Raw genomic sequence first — 17,199 nt, forward strand, 5'->3', positions numbered from 1 at the left:
AAAAGGGCATCTGAAGAGGATACAAAATCATTCAACAGGCAGCTGTTTTGGAAGCAACAGTATCTCAGCCCTACCTTTACCTCTGGGTACCAGTAATCTATATTCTTGGAAAAAATATGTTGGGAAATTTCAATTTCAAAAATACACGCTTCCATAACTGTTAATCTCTGGGGCAAACATCTGTACAGGCCTGGAGGACTGGGGAGTGGAAGAGCAGCCACCACGTCCCTTCCGACCTCAGAAGCAAGTGTTCCTGCTCTGAAGCAGTACCGTGGGAACAAACACCAAACACTGTGAAGGACCGCCCCGTCGGGTTCTGGAACCTGGCCTTCAAACGTGCTTCAAGGGCCGGGCTGAACATGGCGCACCTCAGGGACCAGGCACCTAAAGAGGGCGCTTGTTGTGGGGAGCAACCCGGACTAGACTAAGTTACTGGAATTAAGACTTATTCTGTGCATCTGCTTTCCCACAATATGGCGCTGGGAGAGGAGAAAACAGCTTCTACACAGCTGCCTCCAGTTCAGCCAATAAACTGTAGGACTTGCTCCTGATTGGAGAGCAGCGTGCTCAGCGTGTGGGCAGCCGAGTTGGGATTGGTGGAAGAGGACTATAAAGGAGGAGAGAGACGGCATGCACGAGGAACATCTAAGGGGAACATCTAAGGGGAACACCTGTGCAGCCCCCGAGAGAGCCGGCCGGCGGTGTGCCGCTCCCCCGCGGAAGTGGGGAATGTGGCAGGGGGAACCGCCCTTCCACGGAGGTGGAAGGGTCGGTAGCCAACCCGGGAAGAACCAGCAGCAAACCCGGGGAGGGCCGAGCAGACGAAAGAACAGCGCAGGGTTTAGTGTCGTTCCTCCACGAAGAGGGGGAGCGACATAATGGTGCCGTGACTCGGATATGAAGCCTAGGCAGGGTTCAGTGTCGTTCCTCCACGAAGAGGGGGAGCGACACTTGTGAATGACAGAACTGCTTAACTAACAGAACACTGCCTGTGAGTTATTTGTTTTGCTTTTTTAAAATGAGGGATAAAATGTAATTTCACAGTTGACTGTAACAGTCACATCTAAATCTGTATCTTTGGGCTAAACGTGTAATTTTGAAGTTATTTCATCTCTTTGTTATAGAAAAGATCACTTATAAAGTAACCCATAAAAATGAGAGACTGTCCTGTGTTTACAGATCTTCTGAGAAGGAGAAGTCTAACTGCCGCAGGCCTTGGACTTAATGTTAAATAATTCCCATGACTAGAATTTTCTTCCCCAAATCTTTCAGGCGGCATTTTGAAGTTCATTCACCTAAGACACACCCACACAGCAATTTCTGTGGGTGGAAGACAACAGGCTGAGCACAAGACAGTACGAGTGCCTTTAACTCACCCATCTCCAGAAAGATACAGAAGTAACTGGAAACACGTCACACCTCAGGGGACGCAGCTGGCTGGCTAGAGGACAGTGGAGGGGTCTTTACCATGAAAAATACACTTAGGTAGGCTCTGAATGCAGAGCAGAGACACATTCAGGAACAGAGCCCTGCATCAGGTCTTTGAAGTAAGGCCCAAATGCCCAGGGAGCCCGTACATCAAAAGGCCTAAGGGATGAATGCCCACTTTTGGTGTGGGTGGGAGGGCCTGAGAGCACACTCACCTGTCAGTCCTGTCTGTCATCTGTCCTAGACAGTCCATGCCTATTGGGGAATGGTCTTTTGTTTCCAAAAGTCAGGACTGGGGGTCACCTGGTGGGTGGTCTGGTCCTATTTTCACTCCTTACTTAGTTCATTCTGCCTCCCTCAAAGTCAAGTTTCCTCTACTCTAAAATCCTTCTCTGGGCTGGCACCGTCGCTCACGTGGTTAATCCTCCATCTGCGGTGCCGGCATCCCATATGGGCGCCGGGTTCTAGTCCCGGTTGCTCCTCTTCCAGGCCAGCTCTCTGCTGTGGCCCGGGAGTGCAGTGGAGGATGGCCCAAGTGCTTGGGCCCTGCACCTGCATGGGAGACCAGGAGGAAGCACCTGGCTCCTGGTTTCAGATCACAGCAGCGCCAGCAGTGGCGGCCATTTGGGGCGTGGGCCAGTGGAGGGAAGACCTTCTTCTCTGTCTCTCTGTCTGTCTATAACTCTACCTGTCAAATAAAAAAAATCCTTTTCTGTTTCAAAATGCTACGTTTCTAAGTGAGGAAGACAGGGGGCCAACAAAGGGGCAGAGGAGGGTTTCCAGGCTTGTACCGCTGCCGGCAGTGCACAGTGCTTGGGACAGGCGCCAACAACCAGCCAGCCAGAAACAAGTCAGAGGAGGAAGCACACATGTTCACCAAGAATTTTAAAGGGTGAGGCGGTGGCCACAGGGGGTCTGGAGCAAGGTCAGGAATGGGGGGAGAAAAGGGGGAGGTCCTACACACGGATTCAGCCCCTGGATTGCTAACTGGGGCTGCGAAAACTGGGCCCCTGTTCTCTCAAGGACACTGGGACAAGGGTCCTGCCTTCAGGTGATGGCTGGAACAGTCAGTTCTCTTAGCTGTCTGGAATTCTGCCAGGCAGGAGCTCCAGCGACAGACGTGAGCTGTCAGAAACGGTGCCAGTCTTGTGCAAGTCTCTGTGTGTACAGGGGTGGGCAGTCCTGAGGGGCTGCGATGTTCAGCTGATGATGGCTCAGAGGGGTCGGAGCAGAGTGCAGTCACGGAGAGCTTTTGTCTTGGTGGTGCCCACCTGTGCAACAGCACACATCAAGATGCTGACAGTGCCAGGCAGCCAGGTTCGGACCGAGAATGCCGCCTGAAACCCTGAGATCCATTTCTGTAGCTTAGCCATCTGGCCAAACACTGAATTCAGGATGCTGTGGTGCTAAATAAAGTCATGTGAAGGAAATCTAATACCACCTTAATAAACTGACCTTAAGATGGCATATGTGGTAGACCCAATGTGTGTAACTCCCTCCCATCTTCTACTCCTAATCTGTTTAATGTAAAATTCAGACAGAATTTTACTTAGCTTATTTTGGAACTTATCTATACTGAATACTTCATCAAGTGACTCATCAGGGATCTGAGTTCAAAGATAACAAAGAACAACCTGTTTTCTAAACATCTTAAGTGCACTGCCATTCAACCAAAACAATACTGAAGGAAGAAAATTGAGGACAACTGTAATTGCACCTGTTTCTGCTAAAGAAACATTTTTTTATGCCAAGAGGATTTTCAGAATATACTTAAAAAAAAAAAAAAAGCTAAAAACCAAGCAGTGTCCTGGTCTTTATGGCCATCTGGGGAGTGAACCAGTATGTGGAAGATCTCTGTCTCTCTCTTGCTCTCTGTAACCTGCCTTTCAAATAAATAAATCTTTAAAAAAAAAATATGACACAGACTTATTTATTTGAAAGGCAGAGTGTCAGACAGAGAGGGAACAGGGTTGTGGGGGGAGAGAGAGAGAATGTCTTTCGTGTGCTGGTTCACTCCCCAAATGGACATCAACGGACAGGGCTGGGCCAGGCCAAAACCAGTAGCCAGAAACTCCATCTGGGTCTCCCATGTGGGTGGCAGGGGCCCAAGCACTTGGGCTGTCATCTGCTGCCTTCTCAGGCACATCAGCAGCAAGCTGGATTGGAAGTGGAGTAGCAGGAGCTGGAACTGGCACTCAGTAGCAGCTTAACTGGTTGCATCACAATGTGGGCCCCCATAAATAAATAATTTAAAAATAAATACAGCAAAGAAAAAACAATGGATATAAAAGCAAATATAGCAAAAGATGCAAGTTATTTATTTTTTAGTATGGACACAGACACTTTAGCTGGTCACTGGCCTCCTAGGAGAGCCCTGCCCACAGCTGGAACACACTGGACAGCGTATGGGCATTTCTGCCTTCCTTAGTGGAAACACATCTCAAGCTCTCAACAGAGTACTCACGAAGGCTCTCGAGGTGAACCATCAGCCTAAACCTAAGACTTAGACCAGGCTGGAAGGATATTTTTAAATGTCTGTGTCACGCGCTTCAGCCCACCACTGGCACTGGGTCCTGGCGAACAGAGAACTCGGAGCCCTGTCTCCCAGGTGCAGCACTGCAAGGACCCAGGCTGCTGTGTTACCCCGCACAAGCTCAGAACCCACAGCTTTTCAAGGCAGATACAAATTTCTTTTTTGACATTTTCTATTCATGTCATTCCTTTTTTTTGTTTTGCCCAAGCCTGATAAATAATTTCATTGATAAATGCATTGCAAATATAGCCAACAGAGTTCATACCAGCTTCTCCGTCAATTTTCTATTTTCCAAAATATTTTTAATCAATCTATTATGGGCTGAATTACGTGCTCCCAAAATTCACATGTGGGGGCCCAGCATGTGGTGTAGTGGGTTGGGCCGCTGCCTGTGATACCGGCATCTCACGTGAGAGCTGGTTCAAACCCCAGCTGCTTCACTTCTGATTCAGCTCCCTGCTGATGCACCTGTGCAAGCAACAGAAGACGGCCGAAGCGCCACATGGGAGACCAGGATGGAATTCCTGGCCCCTGGCTTCGAGCCCCCCGTGTGACTGCATCTAGAGATGTGATATGAGAAGAGGTAATTAAGGTTAACTGAGGTCCTAAAATAGGGTCCTAGGGGCCCTAATCCAAATAACCACTGCCCTTATCAGAAGAGTAAGGGATACCAAGAAGCCACACAGGGAAAGTCCCTGGAAAGACACAGCGAGAAGGCGGCCAGCTGTGGGCAGGCCAAGAAGAGGGGCTTCTGCAGAAACCAAAGCTGCCAACACTTTGATCTGGGGCTTCCAGTCTGTAAGCCCCCCGTCCTTTATATAAACTCCCTATTGAAGTTTAGCGGAAGATGAATTTTAGCCTGAAGTGAAGCATATCATCTGCAACGATTAAGAATGTGCTGCTGGGGGGAGGGGACAACTTTCTTTTCACAAAAGCCCCACTGAGTTCAGGCATCTTCAAGTGGAGTAATGTGACATTATATGCCTTTTAGAGTAGCTCAGTGCAAAGAAAACACTATCACCAATGGAGTATTCTTGGCAAAATGTTTAATCCAACACAAATTGAGACTTAGCTTCTAGTTTATAGGAAACCTAAGGGCTCACAGAAGCTACATGACACTACGGGTAAACACCGAGACAGTCTACGAGGTAACCACTACTGAACAAAAGGAGAGAGGGACAACCGCTCCAGACTTAGGAGATGCAACCACTAACCGCTGGAGTAAACTGGCCCTTGCTCCTGAAAAGTAAAAGGGCGGGGAGAAGTCGTACATAAATCACATTTTCTAACAACTACAGAAACACGAAGACAGCTCAGGTCCAGACAATATCACTGGTGTGGGTGACGACCTTTTGGGATACATACGTTGAAAGTATTTAAGGCTGATGTGCCAGGTGTCTACAACTTCCTTTCAAAACTAATACTACAAATATATGTGTATGCAGGAGTAAGTCAGAGAGGAAGAAATGAAAGCACACATCTGACCAAATGTTAGCTGTCAAATTTAAGGAGGGAATATCTGTTTACCTTTATTGTGCGTCTGAACGTATGAGGGAGCATCAGGAAGTTCATGGAAGACCACCTCTAACCCATCTGGCTCAGGGTTGAAGGGGAATTCAAGGATGGAAAGAGACACATAATCATACATCACATGTGCACATTTTTCCAGAAAAGGATTCACAATCTCCACCTGACAGTCATTCAAAGAAGTCTATAAGCCCCCAAAGCCTATATAAGCTGTTGCTCTGTAGTGAGGAAAACAGATGACAAATGGAAAAATAGCTAGAAATTAAAACTGGATGCTTGCAAAATCCGTACTGCTTGTATTTTTTAAAGATGGATCGCAAGTGCCATGGAACTGCATTACAATCCGGAAAATCTCAAGATGTGCGGAGGGGCTTTTCTCTGGAAGCTGTTTTAGCTCCACCGTAGGGGCGGAAGGCTCTCTGGGAATGGCCTGACATCGCCTGTCCAGCCACGCTGGTGCTGCTTTCCACAGCCAACTCCAGCTGCTGGGCCGGGTCAGTGAGTTACACACATCAGGCTGGTTGTCTCAGTGGTCTTCACACTCTCTGCATTAGCAATGTTCAAACCAAGCAAGAGAAGAGGAGTATCACTTTGCCAGGTCACCTTTCAAACAGGATAGACAGAGGACCCCACAGTCTTCTCCCTATGCTGAATGCTTGCATGATTTACAAATCTTTTCTGAAAACACACTGGAGCACTCTCCTGGAGCCAAATCCCACCCATGAGCAAAAGCAGACACAGGTCAGAGGCTATGGGCCAGGAACCCCCATCGAGCGCTACAGGGGCTCTCACATCCGTGGTCTACACAGCCAAATCCAGGTACAACAGAGGGCCTCAAAGCTTCCCATGGCCATGGCCCCACTGACTCCTCCAGCTACCTCCACTCCGACCAGCTGGTGAGAACAGCACCAAACCAGTCCCTGGGGTGCATCCTGCCTCGCGCTTGTGCAGAACGTGTGCACACTCCCTCGGAGTCCGTCTGCCTTCCTCAGCAGCCTCCATGTGACAGAGCAGTGCACACTTCCCAGGTCTGTCTCCGGCACAGGCCGCAGCACCTCAGAGGCAGGAGCCATGTCTCACTGCTGCAGCCCCGGGGCCTGGGCTGTCACAACACTGGTGTGCGGTCTGTTAAGGACACGGCTGACACAGCTCGTCACGGCTAGTGCCCCAGGTCCATCCCTCTGGGCAAGGGAAGGCGCACTTTAAGCCAGGACTTTCCCTTACATTTTTAAGTGTTTTCACTTCTGTTCCTTTGTCGGATCACTACCAAAGCCCGGGGAATCAGGCAGGAAATAATCCCCGGCCTGTCACAGAGGAGTGAGCTGAAGCCAGAGAGGTTAGGTGCCTCACGCAAGGTCACACAGTCAGCTTCTCCTTAATAAGAGTCTAGGGGTAGTAAAAACCTAAAAAGAAGTGAAATAAATACGCCAAAATGCTGATGCATAACTAGAAAAGTGAGGAAAGAATGGAAAGTCTTTTCATGAATCTCATAATTCTAATTTCAAGAGGAAAAAAATTGCCTGTCTACTTGAAGAAAATGCAAACATGATGTAAATATACAGTGACTGGAGGAATTCACTGAGAAAAAACACAGGCCCCAAAAGAACATTTATCCTATTACCAATATTAAACTTGAATCTTATATGAAATGTTCTGACATTTTATGGAGTCTGCTATACTTGGAAAACACAAGTTTCATATTTACAAAGGTTTTAATTAGTCAACGATTATATTTAAAAATAGTGATACATAATTTTATTAGGTTATTTTATATATTTTTAAAGATTTATTTATTTGAAAGGTAGAGTTACAGAGAGGCAGAGGCAGAGAGAGAGAGAGAGAAGTCTTCCATCTGCTGGTTCGCCCTCCAGATGGCCCCAATAACCGGCACCCATATGGGATGCCAACACTGCAGGCAGCAGCTTTACCCACTATGCCACAGTGCCGGCCCCAGTTATTTTATATTTGATCATGAAAATCAACAGGTAAATTAAAGAAAATGTTGAAATAACACTTAAAGAAATGAGCCAGCAGCAGCTGTGGCGCGGCGGGTTAAGCCACCCTTGGGGACGTCATTGTGCTTCTGAGTCAGCTTCCTGCCAACGTTCCTGGCGGGCAGCAGCGACAGCCAAGCGCTTGGTTCCTGCCACCCACGTGGGAGACCAGGACGGAGTTCCAGGCTCCTGGCCAAGTGTTGCAGGCACTTGGGAAGTGAACCAGTGAAGAGAAGATCTCTCTCTGTCGTTCTGCCTTTCAAATAAATAGAAATAAATAAAAAGCAAGACAACCAAACTCATTTTTGAAGAATGAACCAGAGGTCCATCATAAAATAACTACTTGTGGCATTTTGATTTCTTTCCTTCTATTTCTTTTTCCTGTATGGATGGATCTCTTCAGTTGTTTCACAATGTGGCAACATACCACATGTAACATTTTGTACACTTTTTTTTTTACAACATCATAAGACTTCTTTCATATTCTACATCATCTTCAGATCACAGTCTATAACTTACTGAACACTACATAATTTTAAGAGGTTATACCACAGTTTACTTAACCTTCTATTCATAAAGAAGTAGGTTGCTGACCATTTATACTATCATATACAAAGCTTTAATGACTACAACTCTTCCTTCCTCTACTTTGTTTCTTTTGGCTGGCACTTAAGAGTGTGCCACACAGTAGGCTAAGCCTCTGCCTGCGGCGACAGCATCCCTATGGGCACTGGTTCTAGTCCCGGCTGCTCCTCTCCCCATCCAGCTCTCTGTTATGGCTTGGGAAAGCAGAAGATGGCCCAAGTCCTTGGGGCCCTGCACCCACGTGGGAAATAGGGAAAAAGCTCCTGGCTCCTTGCTTTGGATCACCCATCTCCGCTGTTGAGGCCATTTGGGGAGTGAACCAGCAGATGGAGGATCTTTCTCTCTGTCTCTTCTCTCTGACTCTACCTCTCAAATACACAAAATATTTTTTAAAAAAATGCCTACTATCAGGACAAAAGGGGTAACAATGTCTAAGACTTTTGATGTACTCTGCCAAATCACTCCCACAAAGCTCTACTGAATACACTGTTAGCAACAATAAATCAGAATGCTGATTTGTATTTCATGATCAATAAAGTCATCAGTATTACTTTTGTTAATGTGAAAAATATTCCTTCAGCCTTGCATTTCCCTTGATTATTATTGCCAGGTAAACTCTGTCTTCAATTACGTATTTATATTCATTACTCATTTACTGGTTGGTTATTTACATAGATTTAAAATAAATTTGTATAAACATTTTATATAATTAAAATGCAAATTCAATGTTAACAACACTGGTGGAAAATATTACTTCTCTAATCCGTGGTTCATTTAAGCTTCTGTGTAACTTTTATCTGGACACTTCCGTTGTTCTTTTCCTCTGATTCTCTAAGCTGCTTTCATGCCGCCCCCTGCTCCCACCTCCTCCTTCCTTCTCAGCTCCTCTGCTTTCAACGTTACTCACCCATCCCAGAGGCATTACCTGTTGGTCATCAGGAGTCCAAATGCCACACGTGATCTGACTTTCCAAGTTGATCTCAGATGACCAGTGTCTTTGTCCACTGACAGAACCGACCAGGACAAACCCATCGCGATACGATATAAGTGCTTGAGTCCCATCGTGGCTCCACGTGAAGTCACTCACCTTTGAGACACACACAGAGAAGAGAGGCCAATTTGAAAGGGAAACCACTTTTACTGAAGCTCACATAAACTCACTGTCCTAGCACTCAGCCTACAATTAAGGTGGCCGTAGGGCAGACCTCTGGTGCAGCAGTCAAGCTCCTACTGGAAAACCCAGCATGTCATTTCGGAGTGCTGAGCCTCCAGTCCCGGATCTGCTCCCACTTCCAGCTTCCTGGGATGCAGCAGGTGATGGCTCCAATAGCTGGGCCCCTGTTACCCACACGGGAGACCTGTATCAAATTCTTAGCTCCCAGTTTTGGCCCAGACCAGCCCTGGCTATTGTTGGCATTTGGGGATTGAACCTGTTTGTCTACCTTTATAATGAATAAATACATATTTTGAAAATGTGAATAATTTGAAAGACACTTGAAAAGCCATGACAAACATGACTGAAACGAAATACAGTGCATGGAGCAGCACTCTTCTACACGCTCTGTGTACGTGAATTAAGGCTCATATCAAGTTTGCTGCACTGACTGATGCATTTGTGAAACAGTTCCCAATGTACGTGATGCTGCTGTGATCACATTTTGCCCCCCAGTAGAACTTATTTCAAAATCAGAGTCAGCCCCCTCAGACTCTGCTGCTGACCTATCAACTGAGTTTATGCTACTGAGTTTATGCTACTGCCGCCATCTCAGCCCCGTTCCCAGCATCCTCCCTAGGGGTAGACGCCGTCTCAAGAAACCACCCTCTTGGCTCGTCTGTTAAACCTGTGTCCTGAGACGACGCCCGTTCAGTGCATCATCAGGCTCCACTTTTCATTCTCTTGTTTTTTCCACTACATCTTGTCGCTCCCCCTCTTCGTGGAGGAACGACACAGGACCCTGCGCTGTTCTTTCGTCTGCTCGGCCCTCCCCGGGTTTGCTGCTGGTTCTTCCCGGGTTGGCTACTGTCCCTTCCACCTCCGTGGAAGGGCGGTTCCCCCTGGCCACATTCCCCACTTCCGCGGGGGAGCGGCACACCGCCGGCCGGCTCTCTCGGGGGCTGCACAGGTGTTCCCCTTAGGTGTTCCCCTTAGATGTTCCTGGTGCATGCCGTCTCTCTCCTCCTTTATAGTCCTCTTCCACCAATCCCAACTCGGCTGCCCACACGCCGAGTACGCTGCTCTCCTCCAATCAGGAGCAAGTCCTACAGTTTATTGGCTGAACTGGAGGCAGCTGTGTAGAAGCTGTTTCCTCCTCTCCCAGCGCCATATTGTGGGAGAGCAGGTGCATAGAATAAGTCTTAATTCCAGTAACAGTATAGTCCGAGTTGCTCCCCACACATCTGAAGCTACTGTTGCCACTGAAATCGTGAGACCCTCACAGTTACCCACCACAGTTGGAATCAACTTCTTCCAAACTCCCGTTAACCATGACTTTCAAAAAATATTTGTTGGGGCTGGCACTGAGGTATAGCAGGTAAAGCCCCTACCTGTGATGCCAGCATGCCATATGGGCACTGGTTTGAGTCCCAGCTGCTCCACATCTGATCCAGCTCCCTGCTAATGTACCTAGGAAAGCAGCAGCAGATGGCCCAAGTCCTTGGCTCCCTGCCACCCACACGGGAGACCTGGAAGAAGCTCCTGGTTTCTGGCTTCAGATTGGCCCAGCTCCAGCCCTTGTGGCTATTTGGGAAGTGAACCAGCAGATAGAAGGTCTCTCTCTCTCTCTGTGTCTTTCTCTCCCTCTCTCCCCAACCCCACTCTGCCTTTTGAGTAAACAAATAAATCTTCAAAAATATTTGTTTGTTTGAAAGGCAGAACAACAACAAGGGGGAGGGATGAGACAGATAGAGAAGGCTCAGGAGAGCACTGTCAACTGCGTGTTCACTCTCTAAATGCCCTAAACAGCCAGGTCTGAGCCAGGCTAAAGCCAGGAGACAGCAGCTCCACCTGGATCTCCTATGTAGGTGGCAGGGACCAAAGGACTTGGGCCATCATCTGCTGCCTCCCAGGCTGTCATTCCCAAGAAGCTGGAATGAAACAGAGACAGGCGTGAACCGGGGCACTGTGGAATGGGATGCCCGAGTCCCAGGTGGTGGCTTAACCTGCTGTGCCACAATGCCTGCCTGGTGTTATTTCAACCTCCTCCATGGAATGTGCTTAATGGCATCTAGACTGGCGAATCCTTTCCAGAAGGTTTTCAATGTTCTTTGCTCAGATCCATCAGAGCTATCATTATCTCTAGCAGCTATAATATATTGCTTAAATAACAGGACCTTGAAGAAGAAATGATTCCTTGATCCATGGGCTGCAGAAGAGATGTCGTGTTAGCAGGCACAAAAACAACATGAACCTTGCACATCTCTATCAGAGCGCTTGGTGATCAGGTGCATGGCGAGTGAGAAGCAAAGAATCTTGGATTCTGAGCCGCGTTCTCAACAGTAAAAGTAGTAAACACCTTCGTGAACACCGCTGTCATTCAGGCACTGTTCCGTCTGTGGAGGACAGGCAGAGCAGCCCTAGGATTGCGCCTGTCCTCTGCCGGGCAGCGGCGTCCCTCTGCAGCTCGGGGAGTCCTGCATGGCCTCCTCCTTGTAGAAGGCTGGTCTCCCACACTGGGCATCTGCTCTTTGTGGTAACTTCGTCCATCAGTGACCTCAGCTAGGCCTTCGAGGCAACTTGCTGCAGCTGCCGTCAGCGCCTGCTGTCTCACCTTCTCTTTTATGGCGTAGAGACGGGCTGTCTCCTCACGTCTCATGAACCCCCCTCCGCCAGCTTCAAACTTCTCTTCTGCAGCCTCCTCACCTCTCTCACCCTTCAGAGAACTGCGGGCAGTTGGGGCTGTGAACACTGTTAGGGCCGTGCTCTGGGTTAGGATTTGTCCTGGGGAGCACTGTGGCTGGCTCGATCCTCCGTCTGGACCACTCAAGCTTTCTCCCTATCAGCAATGTGCTTTCTTATCATTGGAAATGTTTCTTGGCGTTCCCTCACAGACCTCTTCACAAATCCACATAACTACCTGCACCAAGAGGGTTTGGGGGCCTCTCTCACCTTTCTCTCCTCTCCTCTCCTCTCCCCTCCCCTCCCCTCCCCTCCTCTTTCTTTTCTTTCTTCCTTTCCTTCCCCTTCCTTCCTTCCTTCCTTCCTTCCTTCCTTCCTTCCTTCCCTCCCTCCCTCCCTCCCTCCTTCCTTCCTTCCTTCCTTCCTTCCTTCCTTCCTTCCTTCCTTTCTTTTCTACAGGCAGAGTTAGAGAGTGAGAGAGGGAGACAGAGAGAAAGGTCTTCCTTCATTGGTTCACCCCTCAAATGGCCGCCACAGCCGGTGCGCTGCGCCAATCCGAAGGCAGGAGCCAGGTGCTTCTCCTGGTCTCCCATGTGGGTGCAGGGCCCAAACACTTGGGCCATCCTCCACTGCACTCCCGGGCCACAGCAGAGAGCTGGACTGGAAGAGGGGCAACCGGGAGAGAACCCGGGGTGCCGGCGCCGCAGGCAGAGGATTAGCCTAGTGAGCGGCGGCGCCAGCCTCTCACCTTTCTAAATGCCTTCTGCACTAAATGCGATCATTTCTAGCTTTTGATTTAAAGTGAGAAACAAGTAACTCTTCCTTTTATATGAACACTCAGAGGCCACTGCGGGTATACTAGTTGGCCTACTTTTAATAGGATTGTGTTTCAGGGAACAGAGGGGTCTGAGGAATGGGAGAGAGACAGGGAACAGCAGGTTGGTGGAGCGCAGGAACACATCCATTAACATGCTGCCTCATGTGGGTGTGGTTCACAGCCCCTCAAAACGAACTAAAAACAGCAGTAACAGTAAAGATCTCTGAGCACAGGCGCCTGACAGAGACGGAAGCACTGAGTCTCAAGTAGCGCAGTAATTACCAAAATCCGACACTCGGAATGAGCACACGTGGACACGCTGTCGGAACTCGCCAGACACAAACCTCCAGTCTGGAGAAGACGCACTACATGTGAAGGACAGCAGAGCGCTGGGCGGTGAAACGAGGAATGCACTGGCTACACATCCCTCTCACGCCAGGTCACGTCTTACAGATTCTGATACGGAACATCCTCCCCACCAGAGCTGGCACTGCATACGTGCCCAGTAGATATAATCTTCAACACACGAGCTATTTAATGACACATTTAAGAAGCCCCAGGCATGCTGGAATTTCTTCCATTCATCTTTTTGCTACTAACTTACAGCCCAGTTGTACTGTGTTCAAACATCATGGCCTGTAAGACAGTCACCACTAGAAATCTGCTGAGGTTTTCATTTATGCCCTCACTAGGCACTGCCAGGCTCTGGGCTGAAGGATGGCTCTAGCCTGTCACTGATTTCTGTGTTGCCCACAAAAGCGTGTTTCCAAATGGCTGAAGAAAGGAAGAATGTTTCATTATTTTTGAAATCATATAAAATTCAAATTTTAGTGCCTTAACAATTTTAAATTTTGTACCAATTTTTTGGAATTTATTTTCCTTCCTGTTATATAATACACACAAAATGTCCTTGATTTCAGCTCCTAGTACACAAAACCTAAAATACTTCCTATCTGCCCCTTTATAGAAAAGGTTTGTAGAACCTTGTCCTAAAACATGAATAATTTGTCACATTCTGTGTTTGACACAATTCATATTCTCTAATTTGTGAACTCAGAATCTATAAATGTCTATTAAGTTTATTAATACTGCTCAGATATTCTATCTTTGCTATTTGTAGCTGAAACTCCGAGTATGTCAATGGATTTATCAATCTGTTCTGTCTCCTTCATCTATTTTGGTGCTATTAGAAAGTATATAATATTAAAAACTTGTTGGTAAACTACAGTTATTATCAGCATATGGTAATACTTGTTATGTTATCTGATAAAATATTTAAGTTTTATTTTTTTCCTTGGTGTTTGTCAGATGTGTCCTTTTCATTCCTCGAGTTTACTTGTGTGTCCTTAAGTTTTAGGTGTGTCTGACCTCAGAATCTGCCCTCAAGGCATTCTGGTCTGGCTGAAAAACCCGTGAGAGCACCTCAGGCATGAAAAGCCAACACACTGTGGCAACAAGGACCCCACGTGAAGGCCTTCTGTGGGAGACCCCAGCAGAAAATGGTGGTCATCACAGAAGGATCTACTTACTCTGAAGGGAGGAGAGATCTTCCACCTGGTCCATGGCCTTATCTAAACATGGAAGGAGTCAGTGGATTCAAAAGGCTTCCACAGCCTTGGCAGCTCAGGTCAAGAGCCTTGGGTGATCACTGATGTCACATGTAAGAGTGTTAATTGTTAAATTAACAACAGGAGTCACTGTGAATTAACTTCCCATGCAGGACCTCTCTCCTCCAACAGTTGGATTATGAGAGTTAACAGTAAAACTTGACTGCAGATTTATCCCATCTTAATGTATTAAGTGGAGGACATTATCTATGTCTCATAGCTATGGTAAATGTCCAAGTGCTCACAAAAGATGCACCATTTTTAGTTTATTCTCCAACGTTAACTCTCTCAAAAAAAGATAGATAGATAGATAGATGGATAGACGAATCAAACTTCAGAAAGGTTTACTTTTTTTGATTTTTTTTACTGATTTTATTACTTTTATTTATTTATTTTACTGTAGAAACAATCCTGTTGGTGTTCTATTGCACAGTAGGGTAATAACAGTTAACAATAACATATTGTACTTGTCTAAACAGCTAGAAGAAAAACTTCTGAATGTTCACACTACAAAGAAACCTTCAATATATGAAGTGATGGATGCTAATTATTCTAATATGATCATTAAAAAGTATGCATATGTGGAAATATTACATTGTACCCCATAAGAATGTAGTTACTATGTCAATAAATAAAAATAAATAAAAAATAAAAATACTGAATAGACTTCAAGAAATGAAGTTTTAGGTGTGGCTCTTAATACAATATAATATCTAGGTTTTTTAAAAATATGAAAACAATGTAAAGTTTTACTTTTTCATTAATGAATTTAGTCCATTTACATTTAATTGAATTAGTGTTAAATTTGGTTCCACTTGTCACTTTAATTTACTTTTTAGATTGTTCTACATTTTATTTCCATCTTTGCTAACTTAAAAAAATCATCTATAAACATTCATACGCATATTCTTGGAATTTGTGATACTGATGGTTAACTTGATTTCAGACAACAAGAAAATCAATGACCAAACACCAAAAGGACCTAAGCTTTTGGCTCCTTTCCCAGCAGGGCCTATGTGCTTAATGTTGCGCAATCAGCCGCGTCTCTCATGACAATGGCATGTGTTTGTGAGGGAGGTCTTAAATTTCTGCTCCAGGGGGACTGGAAAAGTTGTTTCCTTAGGTAAATTCAGAACATTTATGTAGCAACCAATCATACTGTCTAGCTTTTTGAAGAACTTAAAACAACATTTTCAGAGACACACATTATATTCTATGATAATGTTTAAAAGTTGGTTCATTTTGCAGAGATAATGCTATTCATTTACAAGCCTTTTAACTACGCATCTTGGAAAAGATTGGTAATAAAAGAAGAAAATATATTTTTTAAGATTTATTTATTTATTAGAAAGGCAGAGTTAGAGAAAGAGGTCTTCAACCCGCTGGTTCATTCCCCAAATGGCCCCAATGGCTGGCACTGGGCTGATCCAAAGCCAGGAGCCAGGAACTTCTTCCGGGACTCCCACATGTGCGCAGGGGCCAAGGACTCGGATCACTGCTGCTGTTTTTCCAGGCACATTAGCAGGGAGCTGGATCAGAAGTGAAGCAGCTGGGACTTGAACCGGCAATTATATGCAATGCCAGCAGTACAGGCAGCGCTGTGCCACAGCTCTGGCACCGAAAAAAATCTCCTTAATACAGGGCTAAAACATACAGCCAGTAAAAAGAAGTTTCTCTATGACATCAGCAATCTTACATCACAAAAAGGTAGTAATGTGGGATGTTTGTACGAATTACTTGGATTTATTAGGTCAGCCCAGAGTGATAACCTATCACAATTAAAAAAAATAAAAAACAGGAATCCAAGTATCAACTGCTGGATGACGAACAGCAGTCTCCCCTTCTGTTGTTTCCAACTGCAGAGAGCGGTGATGGCTTTGATTTACTGAAGACAGTTCGCAGACATGGATTAATAGAGGTTGAGCAGCAGCCCAACCACGCCACCACCCAAGGCAGCTTTTCCATCAGACTGCTGGGAGCGCGTGTGCCTGGCACAGACATCCTCGGTGACGAACGCTGTGCAATAATGCATGCACTGTTGCGGATCCATTCTTGAAATGAAGGAAACTGTTAAAGTATCACTTCGCTTTTGCCAAATGTTTCATGACTTTGTGACAGTGAAAGGCAAGCTGTGTAACAAGGACCACCTGTTGTTTCCTCTAAAACGAAGAACTTTTCTCTGAACTGTTTCCAGGACAGCTTTTCCAGGTGCATGGAGCCAGTGACTCGGCGACAGTGTGTGGTGTCCTTTTTACTCGGGTAGGATCTGACTCCGACATTATTAAGAGCAACCAAACCTCTCCCAAACGCCAGCATTCATTGACAACAGCTGCTCCACTGGTTTTAAGGCTTGAGGACTCAGCAGAATTATTTAACATTTTGAATCAGCTCAGAAGACAGTGGTAGCTTTAGTCAAAGTCAGCAGGCACAGGCATGTGGGATTCTGGGTGCTGCCAGCTGTGCCACGGCCCGCACAGCACCCGCACCTCCAGGTCTTGTTCTGAGCATGCTTTCCGCTAAACACTCAACAGAGAAGCATGAGGGGTGCGACGGTGCTGGCGGTCACTGCGCAGCTGCCGCATGGAGATGCAGGAGCTGCCCGCCCCCCAGGAGAAAACCAGGCGGGGGTGGCGCTGTTGGGCTGCGTGAGCCTCTCGGATGGTAGTAAAACCTGAGCTCTTCTGGAAATACTATGAATACACGCATTTTTGCCAAAAGGGAAAATAGTTTCTTGTCTTAGAACATGACCGCATGGTAGAGCCATCTGGACTCAGTCAGGGGCTTGAGCTTTCTGGCTTCACCATCCATAACTTCTTTGGCCAGTTACCGGCCTCCATGCCGTGGGCTTTTCTCTTCTGTTAACCAGGAAAGAC

The 17,199-nt window shown here is 46.6% G+C and overlaps 1 protein-coding gene across 11 annotated transcripts in view; it reads right to left on the bottom strand.

Moving 5' to 3' along the window:
* Positions 1–17,199, bottom strand: part of TULP4 (TUB like protein 4) — a 248,201-nt gene that overhangs the window by 47,777 nt on the left and 183,225 nt on the right. For 10 of the 11 annotated variants that reach the window (XM_051855187.2, XM_051855193.2, XM_070073328.1 and 7 more), the window contains one exon: positions 8,993–9,154. The exons of the other annotated variant lie outside the window; for it this stretch is intronic. In XM_051855187.2, coding sequence (XP_051711147.1) covers positions 8,993–9,154 — 162 coding nt within the window. The remainder of the gene's footprint in view (positions 1–8,992; positions 9,155–17,199) is intronic. 11 annotated transcript variants of the gene reach the window in all.

The sequence above is a fragment of the Oryctolagus cuniculus genome, chromosome 5 (assembly GCF_964237555.1).
Source record: "Oryctolagus cuniculus chromosome 5, mOryCun1.1, whole genome shotgun sequence".
Classification (NCBI taxonomy): Eukaryota; Metazoa; Chordata; class Mammalia; order Lagomorpha; family Leporidae; genus Oryctolagus; species Oryctolagus cuniculus.